The sequence below is a fragment of the Octodon degus genome, unplaced genomic scaffold (assembly GCF_000260255.1).
Source record: "Octodon degus isolate 3935 unplaced genomic scaffold, OctDeg1.0 scaffold00058, whole genome shotgun sequence".
Classification (NCBI taxonomy): Eukaryota; Metazoa; Chordata; class Mammalia; order Rodentia; family Octodontidae; genus Octodon; species Octodon degus.
The window spans coordinates 920566-935234 of record NW_004524634.1 but is presented as its reverse complement, the minus strand read 5'-3'; the positions used below and the strand labels follow the sequence as shown (position 1 = coordinate 935234).

The 14669-nt window shown below is 44.4% G+C and overlaps 1 protein-coding gene across 1 annotated transcript in view; it reads right to left on the bottom strand.

The window, feature by feature from the left end:
• The window catches only part of Anxa4 (annexin A4), a 63351-nt gene that overhangs the window by 23837 nt on the left and 24845 nt on the right, over positions 1-14669 (bottom strand). The window contains exons 2-3 of the mRNA XM_023718399.1: positions 8732-8784; positions 1943-2030 (exon numbers count right to left, since the gene is read on the bottom strand). Of these exons, the coding sequence (XP_023574167.1) occupies positions 1943-2030; positions 8732-8740 (97 nt within the window). The 5' untranslated portion in view covers positions 8741-8784. The remainder of the gene's footprint in view (positions 1-1942; positions 2031-8731; positions 8785-14669) is intronic.

Here is a 14669-nt window from a genome sequence, read left to right as displayed (position 1 = left end):
GCCTATTTGCAGGTGCTTTAATCTGCTGAGCTATTTGGCTGACCCTGCCTGGAAATTTGACTCTTACTTACTAGTTTCAACTTGCACATGCAAGTCAGCCAACCTCCCTACCTCAGCCTCTAATCAGTAAAGCAAGCTGTTGTTAGGGTTCAAAACATAAAGTACCTAGGCCTGATCCCATAGTAAAGCTTAATAAACACATGCTATTATTGTTACAGTTGTTTTTATCCATAGCAGTGAGGCTAAGTAAAATGAACTCTTTTTGGATGGAAAGATTGAGACATAAGGTCTCACAGTCAAGTGTTTTCACACAAAAATGTTTGGCCAAAAGTCCCGCCAGGCAAAGCCTGGGAGGCAGGGTCTCCTGCTGTGTGCCCCGACTGGCTGCTCACCCAGCACGAGGACTTTGGCCCCCAGGGACTAACTGAACAGCGTCCTAGGGGTTTCATGAGCCTTCTCACGAATGGATCTTCTTGCATAAGGATCCTCACACTGCATGCAGGGGTGGCTGCAACTGTATCTCACGGCAGCGCCCTGTGGAAGAACTCAAGGGGAAGGATGTGTACTTAGAACTGGCAGGTCTAAGCTGCAGACAGGAGCTGCCTAGTGGGAGGCCCAGCTCAAAGCTACTTCCATTTTTAGTTTAGTTTTTTTTTTTTTTTTTTGCGGAACTGGGGATTGAACTCAGGACCTTGCACTTGCCAGGGAAGCACTAATTCCACTGAGCCATCTCCCAGGCCCTCAAAGGTACTTCCTATGTAAGCTGCTGAGAGTTTCTTGGGTTCCTCCGAGTCTCAGTTTCACATCTGTAACACGGGACTAAAACAACCAAAATATTAGCTTCTCTCACTAAATTACAGAGTCGTTGCATCTATCTTATGAGATAATGTTACAAGAACTGCTTTATAAACCTCATGACACTATACGTGCCAATACTAAGTGGAAATCAAATACAATTCTGAAGTTTTATGCAACACTCATGAAGTAGTTCAAAGCAGAGTTATTTTTATCTATTTATTTTTTGTATTTTAGGGAAAGGTCTACAGGGTGTTCAAGGTCTCACTACTAGGTCGGACTTGTAGTGATCCGCCTATTTACAGCCTCCCAAGAGCTGGGATTACAGGCACGCGCCAGTCTCAAATGCCATCTCAGCGTGCCCCAGGGGGCGGGGCCAGAATGGCAGGCCTGGGGAAGTGAACTCCTGCCCCCTGCGCCGGCTTGCAGGCGCTTTCATCTGCTGAGCTATTTGGCCAGCCCTCAAAGCAGATTTAAACAGTGGGGGAAATTCATAATGAGTGCCATTACATTTAAAAGTCTGTGTTAAAGTGAAAGCAGTATGAATGCCCTTTACTAAACTGTAGATCAAAAATGTCCCCCGAGGGACATTAAAGGGCTAATCTCTAGCTTGGTGCTAATGGAAAGTGGTAAACCTTTAAGAGACGAGCCCAGTGGGAGGATGCTGCTCTGGATGGGGCTCTTGGGGCCGCAGTCCTTCCTCTTCCTCTCTTTTTTCCCCTGGCCACAATGTGAACCAGCTCCAAACTCCACTCTGATGGGCTCTCTTGCTACAGATCCACAACCAACAGGCCAACTGCCCACTGACCAAAACAACCCAAATTATGAGGCTTTCTTCTTCTTCTTCTTTTTTTTTTTTTTTTTTTTGGTGGAACTGGGGATTGAACTCAGACCATTGTGCTTGCCAGGGAAGCACTTATTCCACTGAGCCATCTCCCCGGCCCCTTGCTTTCTTCTTTTTTAAACTGATTCGCTCAAGTATTTCTGTGACAGCAATAAAAAGCTAATGCACCCTCCCATCTAATTTGTCTTAAAAAGCCAGCTTGTTCCCATTGTGTTCTAAGATTTATCCCCGATTGCCAAGATACACACCTGACTTCCTGTGGTGTACAATACAAAAAGGAGAATTCACCCCAGTGGGACTTACCGAGTCCTTTCATGGCCTTGCGCAGGGTCTGGGCATCCTCAGTGGCATTGAATCCTGAAGCAGCTTTGACGGTGCCTCCTTTGGTCGCCTGAGCACACAGAGTATGAGGAGACACAGAGTATGAGGTGGGTCCTCGCCAACGCACTACCTAAGCACCTGCCACGGCCTAGATGCTATTCTGAGTGCCGGGGATACAAAAGCGACCCAGGGGCAAGCCCCCTCCCCTGCGCCGCGAGCTGATGCTGATGCGGTAGCTGAGAAGAAGCTGCAAGCCAACAAATATTCTGTACGTCGGGAAGTATTACAAAGCCGTGTCTTGGGTAGGGCTTCTCTAACAGCGACTTTTGGGCTGAGAGATGAATGACAGGAAGCAGCCTGAAGGGAAAGTGTGTTCACAGACGAAATCACAGGTGTGAAGAACTAAAGGTGAAAAGGAAACAAACCAGGCATGACGGCACATGCCTGTGATCCCAGCGCTCTGGGAGACTAAAGCAGGAGGATCACAAATTCGGGCCAGCCTAGGCAGCTTAGTGCCTTAACAAGACCCCGTCTCAAAATAAAAAATCAAATTAAAAAAGCTGGGGTTGTATTCATTGTTTAGGCCCTGGCTCAACCCCCCAGTGCTGCCCACCCCAAAGAATAAAATCAACTGAGTTAATGATCATTGAAAGGTATGTACACAAAGGGGTCCTTACAATATTGTGATTATCTTGCATGCATTGAAATCTTTCCACAATAAAAGTTAAAGATAAAAGAAGGAAAGCAAATCAAAGAAATGATCTGGGGCCTTGGCAGGGTTGCCCTTCCAGGCAGAGTAAGGCGTCTATATTTTATTCTAAGCACCAGGAGAAGCCACTGACAGGTTTGAAGCCAGGAGACGGGGCTGTGTCATCGCATTTACATATTTAAAGGATCACTGCAGCTGCTGTAGGGAGATGTAGAGAGACCAGCAGGGAGTGGGAAGTGATGCTCGGTGGCGGGAGGGGGGGTGAGACGGCGAGGACAGGATAAACAGGCACATGCGGTACATGCTTTGGAGCAAAGGTGACATCATTGCTGATGGGCTGGTGTGGGAGGTGAGGAAAGAGGAGAATCAAGCTGAGCTCTAAATAATTTTCTCTGAGCAGCTGGGTGGAGCGTGCTGCCCTTCATCCAGATGGGCAAAACTGGACGGAGAGCTTCGAGGCCGGGGATGGTGACGGGTAGGAAGGGAGGATTTAGCAGTTCTATTTTCAAAGCTGCTAAGTTTGGGATGTCTGCTAAACATCCAAGTGGAACTGTCAAAGGACAGTTGGTCAAACCAAGGAAGCACAGAAGAAGAGTCTAAAGCAGTGGTGGTGAATCTTTTAGAAGCCAAGCGCCAAAATGCAACCGGAAACCCAGTTGCTTATCTCAAAGTGCCAGCACTGTAATTGAACCTGAAAACTGAGGCTTTAGTTTAGAAAAAACCAACTACATTAATATCTTTCATCTTAAAAGAAAAGCACGATAACACATGTGTCCTAGGTCCGCCCCCCCAGCACTGGCCTACATTAGCAGGTGGGTGGTATTTGACAAGGTGACCCAGTACAGGTCCAGCGGAGACAGGGAACCCATCGAGTATGAACTGAAAAGGGCCAGTCCTGGGGACACAGAAAACCCAGGCGAGTACACTGTACAGAGGTTGAAGATGGAAGGAGCGCTCAGCATACTCCCGTGAGAAGCTCAGTGGGGAGCAGGGGGTTAGGACAGAAGAAATAAAGAGAGGTAGAAAGGAGATGACGGAATTGTAACTTGGAGGAAGATGTAGGCAAATGCAACTTGAAGACAATATTGAAGTTACCCAAAATGACAAGGCCTCTCGGCCCCAAGGCCTGTCTTTCTTCCGGCTCCTCACCCTAAATCCTTACTGTCTTAAAGACACTATGAGTCAGTAAACTTGACCTGTCCTTTAATTCTCATACTATAGATCTATAAATCCCAGAGCCTTCCACCAGCAAAGAACCAGTACAGGTACTATTCACTGGATATCACAGGTCTAAACTCCAAAAATATACAAACTGTGTATTAAACCTAGTTGACAGTCCCTTTTTGCTGTAGCCCGCTACTGTGCAAACTTACCTTAAAAACAAAAACAAACAAATAAAAAACAAGTGCTAGGTAAATAATAAGTAAAACAAACAAACATACTAGATCATCCATTTCAAGGATACCCAAGACCACATAAACATCCTAACCTTGGACCATAGCAGGCCTCAACCACCAAGTACCCACACTCTTTCTCTCCGAGTGCGTACTTCTTTGGTTCTACCTAACAACTCTTCCTATGCCTCTCATGGCTGTGTCCTGAAATGTTTTAATGTGACAAGCATGTTAAGAACCTGCCTGGAGTCACACATGGAAGCTCACACCAGTAGTCCTAGAACTCTGTGAGGCAGGAAGATTGCAAGTTCAAGCCCTGCATTGGCAACTCAGTGAGACTGTGTCTCAAAATGAAAAAATTAAAAAGGGGCTGAAACTGTAACTCAGCACAGAGGCTTTCAACTCAATTTTTAGTATGACACACACAAAAAGAGAATCTGTCTAGGCTGAGTTGAAGTCCCTATCACCGCCTTATGGGACATCAGCATAGCAGTGCAGTGGGTTTGTATTCAACCTGCAAACTTTCCTACTTGTACTGTCAATAGGAAGTTTCATTTTTCAACCTGTGTGTTGAGAATAATAACAACATAATTATAATTATAACAACGCAAAATTATTGTAATGAAATTGGGTACTATAGAAAGTACTTGGCATAGAATCTGGAAAAAAGTAAATCCTAAAACAAAAACTCAGGCTGGACAGATAGTTCATTGGATTAAAGCACCGGCTTAGGCAGATGCAGAGACTGGGGTTTGATCCCCAGCGTGCTGTGCTGGCCCCACCCCCAGGGCCCACTGAGATGGCAATTGAGACTGGGTGTGGTAGCACATGCCTGTAATCCCACCGCTTGGGAGGCTGAAAAACAGGAGGATCACTACAAGTCTGATCTGTGTAGTAACACCCTATAGGCCCTGCACTAAATAGCTAAAAGTAAAAAGATAAAACAAAAATAAAACAAAAACTCAAACAGGATAGCTATCAACACTCTACCACCACCATCATTATTTAAATATGACTTCAATCACTTTGCCATAATAAGTAGTGAGATTCTTTTATGTTTTTCTGATACCTAGTCTTCAATGCAAGCAGAAATAGAGCTGACGCAAGTGTTAGTAGTTAGAATGAGGTCATCGTGGAGTAGACTAGGTCCCTAAAACAACATCTGAAGACAGCCCTAATCCAAGGCTACATGAAGACAGAGATGCACAAAGCAAATGCTGTAAGATGATGGCATTTACAGGGGACACGACACAGGCAGAGATTGGAGCTATACAGCAGCAAGAAACACCTAAGAGGGTCAAAAGTCTCAAGAGAGCACGGGCCATGTGACTCCTTGATATTGGAGTTTTAACTTTGAGAACTGTGATGTAATGCATTTTCAATCTTGTTAGTGACCCAGTTTAAAGCACTTGGTTACAGCAGTCATAGGAATCTGATATAGGCCTCTTTTAAAAAATTGTTTATTTATTTATTTATTTGGTACAGGGTCTCGCTATGCAGCTTGGACTCCTAATGACCCTCCTGTCTCAGCGCCCCCAGTGCTGGGATTACAAGAGTGCACCACCACGCCTGGTTTGGGTAGCCAGCATGGTGCACCCCCCGGCACAGCACACAGTATCAGGGATCGAATCTGGGTCCTTGCCCTTGCCAGGCAGGATCTTAGACTGCTGAGCTATCTCCCTAGCCTCACTTAGCTCTTTGGTTCTATTTATCATTAATCTGGTGAATTGCTGCCAAAATTCCAATGCGACTTAACTTAGCTTTTTTTTTGAAGGCAGGGGCACAACTGCTGGGGATTGAACCCAGCCCTTCGTATGTGCTAAGCAAACACTACTATTGAGCTATACGCCCCAGCTCTAAAACCCTTTCTGAATAAAATGTTTCACAGGGGTTGTTTGGAACTCAAGTATTGACTCTTTTTTTTGGAAGGTATTCAAATACTGCATTGAACTTCATAGCACACTGGATTGCTGCGGGGGTACTATTAGGAGATTAAAATTAATGTATAACAAGATGACTCAATAAGAGAGATGTGGCTCAGCATTATAAATGACTCTCTTCTTCCAGGAAAAAGCTCAAGAAATTTGCTCTTTGTTTGCCCTGTAAATATCTGTATTGATTAAATTTCAGGGTATAATGTACCAATGTCTGCTCAGGGAAGAGAAGGACCCACCCAGCCCCAGGAGGCTCACTGTGCAGACAAAAGAAAGAAAGAATGTAAGAAATGTAAGAAAGAATGTAAGCATGTAAAAAAGAATGACAAAAGTGAAGGGGGAACAGGCACCATAGCAATTGATGAGACACGTTGCTATTATATTAATTGGGAAGATGGTATTAGAAAGATTAGAATGTAAAACAACGGAATATTAAGGAGCACTGAAAAGGATTGAAAGAGCACACCACACTTCCGTACAGCAACATGGATGTACTACCACAAACATAACGCTCAGTTAGACATGAAGGACCACATTTTCTCATTGTACTATAGGATATTCTTAGAACAGGCAAAGGTCATCCCTAGGGATAGCAAGCGGAACACTGATGTTTCAGGCTGGAGTGAAGAACTGAGTGCTAATTGGCCTGGAAAGAGCAGGAGGGCGCTTCCTGCAGGAATAGAACATCTTATTCTGCGGGAGGAGTTGGGTGCATGTGTATATTCATCTGTGAGAACTCTACTCATAACCTTAAAGGCTATGCATTTCACTGTGTGCAACTTATACCACCATAAAACTACTTAAAAATATTCAAATACAATAGCTTTTAAAACATAAGGTCACTGTTGCCAGGAGCAGTGGTCCAACACTGTGATCCTAGGTGCTGGGGAGGCTGAGGCGGGAACATGGGAAGTTTGAGACCAGACTGAGCAACTTATGGAGACCTTATCTCAAGATAAAAATTTAAAAGGGCTAACTGTGTAGCTTAGCGCTAGAGCGACTGTCTGGCCTGTGCAAGGCCCTGGGCTCAACCCTGGCTGACTCCAAAACAAGTAAGTAAAATAGTCACTGTAGAGAATTTGGAAAATTTAAAACAAAATAATCTTAAACATTAAAGTATTTTGAGTGAATAATTTCAACATACTAGTGTAATTTTAATATGCTATAAAATGTAATATTAGAGTAGATAATTTTTAACATTATATAAAGTGTTGTATAAACATAAATTAGTATAAATTAACATAAAAATGATTTCTTTCTTGGCAGCACAGGGGATTGAATGCAGGGCCTTATACATGCTAGCCAAATGCTTCACTACTGAACTATATCCCAGGCCTTCTTACTCTTAAATTTTGAGGCAGGGTTTTGCTAAATTGACCTAGCTAGTCTTGAATTTGTGATCCTCCTATGCTAGCTTCTAGGGCATCTGGGATTACAGGTATGTGCCACCACGTCTAACTAACATGTATCTTTTGTACTCTATTTCATTTATCAAAGCAGAATACATGACTACGATTTACGCTTTTATTACTGTTATTTAACATTTTCCCCCTGAGCAGGGTCTAAAATAAAATGATAGAAAATAGCTGGGAATTTCAATATTGTAACTATATCACATCGTTTTTTCTTTAAAAGTGTCCGTTTTCGATCCAGTAAAATGACAGTTGTGATGGAAAGACAGGCCCTGGGAGGAAAGAGGAAAGCAACCGAGGTCGTTCTGCAGAGCACACTCATGAGTCACCTGGCTAATATTCACACGCAGAAGACAGAAAGAGTGCCCCGCACAATTTGGGCCCTCAGAGCTGACCGCCACATCTGTACAAGGCAGGACTACCATAGACATTTCTGTATGAAGTGGCTATGAATTTCACGTGAAAGCATAACGGACTTGAGGTCAGACATGAGTAAGTCTTTGACTATCAGGCATCACAAAGGAGATTCTAAACTCTCTAATGTCAAAATAGATTTTCAAGAGTACGTTATGCGTCCCGAGTACTTGATACATCCATCCTCCTAAAGGAAGGAACTACGGCGGGTGGGATCTCCAGTTCCTTTCCAGGTGTAAGGTTCTACTTCTTTATTCCCTCCCAGGAGACCAAGGATCTAAATTGTTTTTCCTATTCAGAACCTTCTTTGGGTGGGAGGAGAGCAGATGGCCAGCCTTAGGCTGAGATGGGTTTACAGCTAAGGGGCTCAGCTTCCAGCTCAGTGTGAAACTTTACAAACTTTCAAAGGGATCCAATTCCATGCCTGTTGCAAAGATCAGATAACTAAGTCCTGAGGAGTCAGTCACAGTGCAAAGCAGCAGCAGGAGGCAGATGGTGCACACACTGAATTGCTAAGGAAGGTCCCTGCCCATGAGCTGGAAGTGATGGGCTATGCCAAAACGCATAGAACCTGCTTGATAAAAGGTTTTCCTTTTTATTTGCCTAAGTGTTCTAAAATGAGTCTGGAGTACCCTACAGGCAGAAAAAACTAGAACTTGTTTCTGTCTTCTCAGGATGTTAAAGGGATTCAAAAGATTCCTCGAATTAATTTTCAGAGTCAAGTCCCTCAGCACTTCTGAAAGAAATTAAAATAATGCTCAAAAACATGGAACAAGAAACAGCCTTTTCCTGTCCTCCTCCCACCCTTCTGTTGAGCAGATGCTTTTACGCCACCAATCCCTAAGTACACATCCTGTACCTGTCCACGGCTGGCACCAGGTGGGTGAGGCTCTCACTCCGGCACTTACCATGGCCATGTTTCTGTGTCAAGATCCAAAGTTCAATCACCCAGCAGAAGTTCCTGTATGAAAAAAGCAGAGGGGAACTTAGTGGGATGAGGAAAGAAATCTTATCACGACATCTTATCATTTGCATGAAGTTAAGCCAAGGGAAATGACTCATCATTTCATCAAAAGATCAGCTATGGATTAGCCAAAGGTACAAGAGCCAGACTAATCACTATATACATAACAGTTGAGTTTATTATGCCAACAAACTGGTTCCTACTTGCTCTTCTGTTCAGAGATACACACCACAGAAATGATTCCTGGTTTTGTGGGGTGAAACACCATTACCGGTACTCAGACCAGACCAAGATTCTGAACTGTGTGCTTTAGTGGACCAGAAGAGGTGCCCTTTGGAGAGAAGAAAGGAGATAATCTGCCTGTGTTGGGGAGAAGTAAGGCACCCCTACAAAGTGTGTGCGTGCGTGTGTGTATGCATGTGCGTGCGCGCATGTGCGTGTGTGTGTGTGTGTGTGTGTGTGTGTGTGTGTGTGTACAGGGCAGCAGCACAGTCAACAGTAGAATCTGCACTCATTTCACAAAGGCTGTTTTCACTGCCATCAACACAGGACTAAAAGTGCTTCTTCCTTTTATTTTAGTTTCATTCACTCAAATCTGTCCAGTTTCCAGAAGTCCCTCTTTCATCAAAAAGACTTGAATCTTAATGTATTTTTTAGTTATTCAGAATGCAAGAAACAATTCACTGCAGTCTAGGGCTGTTTACAGGGTTTTCATGCTACAGAGGCAGGCTGGCCTCTGAGGGCTTGGCGTACTACCTCCTTCTCCAAGCAGTCAGTGAGGTTCTTCACACCAAGAGTTGCCCTCTTGGGCATCCTGGAGGCTTGATAAAAATGTAGAATCTCAAGGAACCTCCTGCCAGAATCCTCATTTTAATAAGACCGTGCAAACATTTGTCCTCATAGTACTTTGAAGAACTCTGGCCTGGACAGCTTAACTAAGGCAGTACCTTTCAATAACCTCTAAGTCTCTCTCAGTTCAATTCATTACCGTTCAAGCCCTGTTTGGGTCTGTTCACTTCCTATCCTGTAGCTTTCTCTGGCTCAGCTCCTTTCTTTCTGGTTTTCCCACACTGCTGCAGAGTGACTTTGAGTTACAAGGGAATCCAGTCCCTTCCTAGGGGAAAAGCCACCTGGTTTGAGGGCACTGCCTGAGCAAAGGTCTAAGGTGGAAGGAGCAGGGGTGAGGTCAGGTCAAGCAGGAGATGAGGCTGTGGGAGCAGGGGGCTCATCTCTGAAAGACAGAGAAGGCTGGAAGAGCATGAGAACTGACTGGGAAGAGTTTATGCACCCAAGGAATTCAGCCTCATAGTGTAGGGACTGGGAGAACAGTGGCAAGCTTTTTGCTATTTGCAGAGAAATGGCATAATGAAGGAGTGTTTTAGCAAAGTGCCACACTATACAGAAGACTGGAGTGAACAAGACTAGCATGAGGGTCAAGGGTCAAGAGGGCTTGAGAGATGATGACAGTAACAGCCAGACAGAGGGGAAGCTCTGGGAGGGTGTAGAACTGAGGCTATGACACACAGGGGTATCTGGGAGCAAGGCTTTATATGATGTACTGACTCATGAGCTACATAAACATATACACTGAACCACCGGATATCCATAAAGCACCTCTATGTTCCAGGTACATAGACTCTTCTAGTTGGGAGAAATAACACCGTGAATAAGAAAAAGAATCTGCCTTCATGGAGCGTACAGTGTAGTGGGAGAGAAAAGCAAAAAATAAACATATATTCATTAGTGGCACAGAGCAGGCATCCACAAACTACAGCAGCTCCTGGGTGGAATCCTGCTTTTGTAGCCTACAACAGTTTTCATATTTTCAAATAGTTGACAGAGAGCTCGGCATGGTGGCACAGACCTATAATCCCACCACTTGGGAGGCTGAGGCAGGAGGATCATTTTGAGATCGAGACCAGCCTGGGATACAAAGGGAGTTCAAGGCCAGGCTGAACTGCATAGTGAGATCTTGTCCCAAAAAAAGACAAAAATGAGGTTTTGGGGAGATAGTTCAGCAGTCTAAGCACTTGCCTGGCAAGCACAAGGATCCAGGTTCAACCCCAAGTATAGGATGCCGTGCCAAACCAGGCATGATGGCATACACCTGTAATCCCAGCACTGGGGAAGCTGAGACAGGAGGATCACTACAAGTCTGAGCTGTGTAGTAAGATCCTGTACCAAATAAAGAAATCAAGAAATAAAAAGATTTTTTTAAAGACAAAAAAATACTATCAAATAGTTGACAGGAAAAAAACTTAAAAGAATATTTCATGGTAAATGGAAATTATGTGAAATTGAAATTTCAGTATTTCTACATATGTCTTAAAGCTCCCTCCCTACATTTTAAATTTGGTTTAATGATTTCTCCATATATATGGTGTACTATAACCTAACTTGATGTACAAACAGACTGTAATCTACCCTTGCAACAAGCAGCTGAGTCTCAGACAATCACAATGCAAAACTACACTTATTGTGATTTCGTCTTTTAAGAGTGTCCATAAACATTGATTTATTGGCATGCAGCCATACACATTTATATATTAGCTAGGCTGCTTTTATGCTGCAAAAGTAGACATGAGTAATTGTGACTGACCATAGAACCCACAAAGGTATCCCGCTCTTCCCAGGAAATGTTTGCTGACCCCTGACAGGGAGGATGGCATGACCAGGTTACCAGAAGGGAGCAGGGCCGGACAGAGTGATCTTGAAGGTTTTTCTGAAGAGGTAACATGTGGGCTGAATGAAATCCCAAAGGGGCCAAAGTTCAAAGTTCTGAAGAAAATTCCTTCAGGAGGAAGACGCACTTAGTGCAAAGGGCTCTGACTCAGAAATAAGTTTAGTATACTTAAAGGAAAATCAAAAGCCTCTTGAATGTTGAGGCTGGAGTGGCACAAAATGAAGAATGATTAAGGGTTTCTGTGTGAGCTATCTTAGCAAATAATTAAACACAACACAGGGGTTGTGGAAACTTTGATTTGTGGCTCATCAGTCAGAAGGACAACTGAGACTTGAGACTGGCCTCAGCGGTGGGAGAAGGTTCAAGCCCTCAACCTGGGAGGTATGACGCTAACTCCAGGCAGAACTGAGATAGCGCTGACAGTAGATAGAAAACCCAATTGTTGCCCAGAGAGAATTGAAGAAATGCTTGGGGTAGGAATTCCCTGTGTGCCACTATCCAGTCACTGGAGCTTAGATCACAATGCCATGAGGTATGGGGATTTGGTATTCTGGGTATTTTGAACCAGAGGAGAACCAAAGGTCTCAGAAGCAACTTCAGAGTCAAGGTTTCTCTGACTTTCCACTCTCCTGCCTCTTACCCCTCTTGGTTTCTCTCAAAGTCAGTCATTGAAACCAGAATTCCTCTTTGCTAAGGCAGGTCATGAAAACTGGAAAATCTCTCCTCTCTGAAACAAGCCAGAGGTTTAGTAGTTACTCTAACCTTCCCCTACTTCCCTGTACAAGTGCTGGCCATAAGAAAACCTTTGGCCTGTATGACAGACAATCATAAGACACCATTCCAGAGGGGTCCTACCCTGTACCCAGGAGAAAGAAATGCTACACAGAGTGCAAGGAGAATCTGAACAGACAGGTCTTGTTGGATCCCCTCACTCAGTTACTATCATTAAGTCAAATCCTGTCGTCCAGTTGCATTTCTACATGACCTCCATTCTTCATCAAACCTAAGCATGAAACTAGCATTTTCTGTGGGAATCCTTCATTTCTCAGGGTTTCTGTGTCATGCAAAACTTTGAGTAAATGAATGAAGGTTGCCATGTTTTTCTTTTGATGTCTTTTTTTTTGTTATAGGAATAATAGCTGTGAGCTTTATAATCTATTACACCTCCATACAGTGCCAAAACAAAGTGTTAAGTGTTAACTCTCTGGATTCAGAAGGGACTGTTGATCCTGGACCCAGGCACCAAAATCTCTGGATGTTTATCCTCGTATATAAAATGTATAGTAAATGCCTATACTCTATCCACTTCCTCCCATGTATTTTATTTATTATTATTATTTTTTTATGTATTTGGTGGTTGCAGGGTCTCACCATGCAGCTTGGACTCACGGTGATCCTCCTGCTTTCAGCCTCCACAGCACTGAGATTATAGGCCTGCTCCCACTATGCCCAGACTCTGGCTGGCTCAGCCTGCCCTGGGGGTGGGGCTGGCACAGCATGTGGTGCCAGGGATCAAACCACTGTCCCTGCGCTTGCCTATGCTTGCCTACGCAGGCGCTTGCCTAAGCTTGCCCACTGGGCTAGCTTGCTGCTCCCCCAGGTATTTTAAATTACCTGTTATTACTTGTAATATCTAACACAATGTAAATGTTATACAAATACTGTTACATGATATTGTTTAGGGAATGACAAGAAAAAATGCATATATATCTGATGCACACCCAAAATTTGTTAAAAATGTCTTCAATCTGTAGTTATTTGAATCCATGCATGTAGAATCCGCAGGTATGTAAGGCCTAATACACTGTGAGACGGTTTATTTTCCCATTCATTTGGTGCCGTGGGCTCAAAGAACATGGTCTGGGAAGGGAAAAGATGAAAGGATGGGAGACAAGGAAGCTTTGACTACTGGAATAGCACAATGCTGATTAGCTACTGAGGGAAAAACTATTGTGGACTTCAGATACTAATCCAGTTACTGGAAAATTGGTTCACTGTGTGCATAAGGAAATATAAACTAATAAGAAAAGGTGAAGTAGGGCCGGCCAGATAGCTCAGTGGACTAAAGTGCCTGCTTAGGCAGAGCGCAGCGGCTGGGTTCGATCCTCAGCATGTCATGCTGGCCCTGCCCAAGGGGCAAGTTGAGACAGTGTTTGAGACTGGGCATGGTGGCGCACACCTGTAATCCTAGTGCTTGGGAGGCTGAAAACAGGCGGATCACTACGAGTCCAATCTGTATAGTGAGACCCTGTATGAAATACATTTAAAAAAAGAGAAAGAAAAGATGAAGTATTCCATCCCCTTTTCACTGTTATCTGCAATAGCTAAAACGTAATTAAAGGAGAGAGCTGGGTTGGATCTTGATGCCATACCACTCTCAGATTTCGGTTAGTCTGGGTTTTGGTCACCTCAAAGCCATCCCAAGGGAAAAAGTATGTCAGGACTATAGAAAGTAGCACCTGGGCTGGTGAGATGGCTCAGTGGTCTAAAGCACCTACTTAGAACAAGCTTAGCAAAGCACAGGGACCGTGGTTCAATCCCCCAGCACCACGTGCCAGCCAGCCCCGCACCCTGGTGGGCTGAGCTGGCCACACACACACACACACACACACACACACACAAATAAATAAAAATAAAAAAAAAAAAAGTAGCACCAAGGACTCTGGCCACCAAGAAGGTAGCGCATGTGGGAAGAGGGAAAAAGCAAGAAGCTACTGAAAGCAGAGAGAGCAGTGCGAAGGAATTGTTTCCTTTTGTGGCTGCACGCATCGGCTCCCCGAGGAGCTTTCACCAAGTGGAGTGGGACAGTCACCAATTCAGGGGCACTGCCTTTGGTTTGGATGATGCAGAATAGAAGAGCACACTGTACAGGGGTTGATGCAACTCCAGAGGTCACTACGGACCCATCACAGATGGAGGTACTTGGTCCAGACGCACAGAGAACGTTCCTTAGGGAACCCCAGTGCACTGGCCAAAAGCCACTGCAGGGCCTGTCCCTGTCCCCACAGAGATACCAAGTGGAACACTGCAGGTGAAACAGCTGCTCTGATTTGTGTAGAAGCCATGTAGGACCAGCTTTATGATAACCGGTCTATTCATCCGCCGAATACGCCATCAGCCTTGTTATGATAAATGCTGCGATTAATGAACGTGAGAACTTCATGGGGCTCAGCCCTGTCTGTGTCTGGAGACCCCCCCC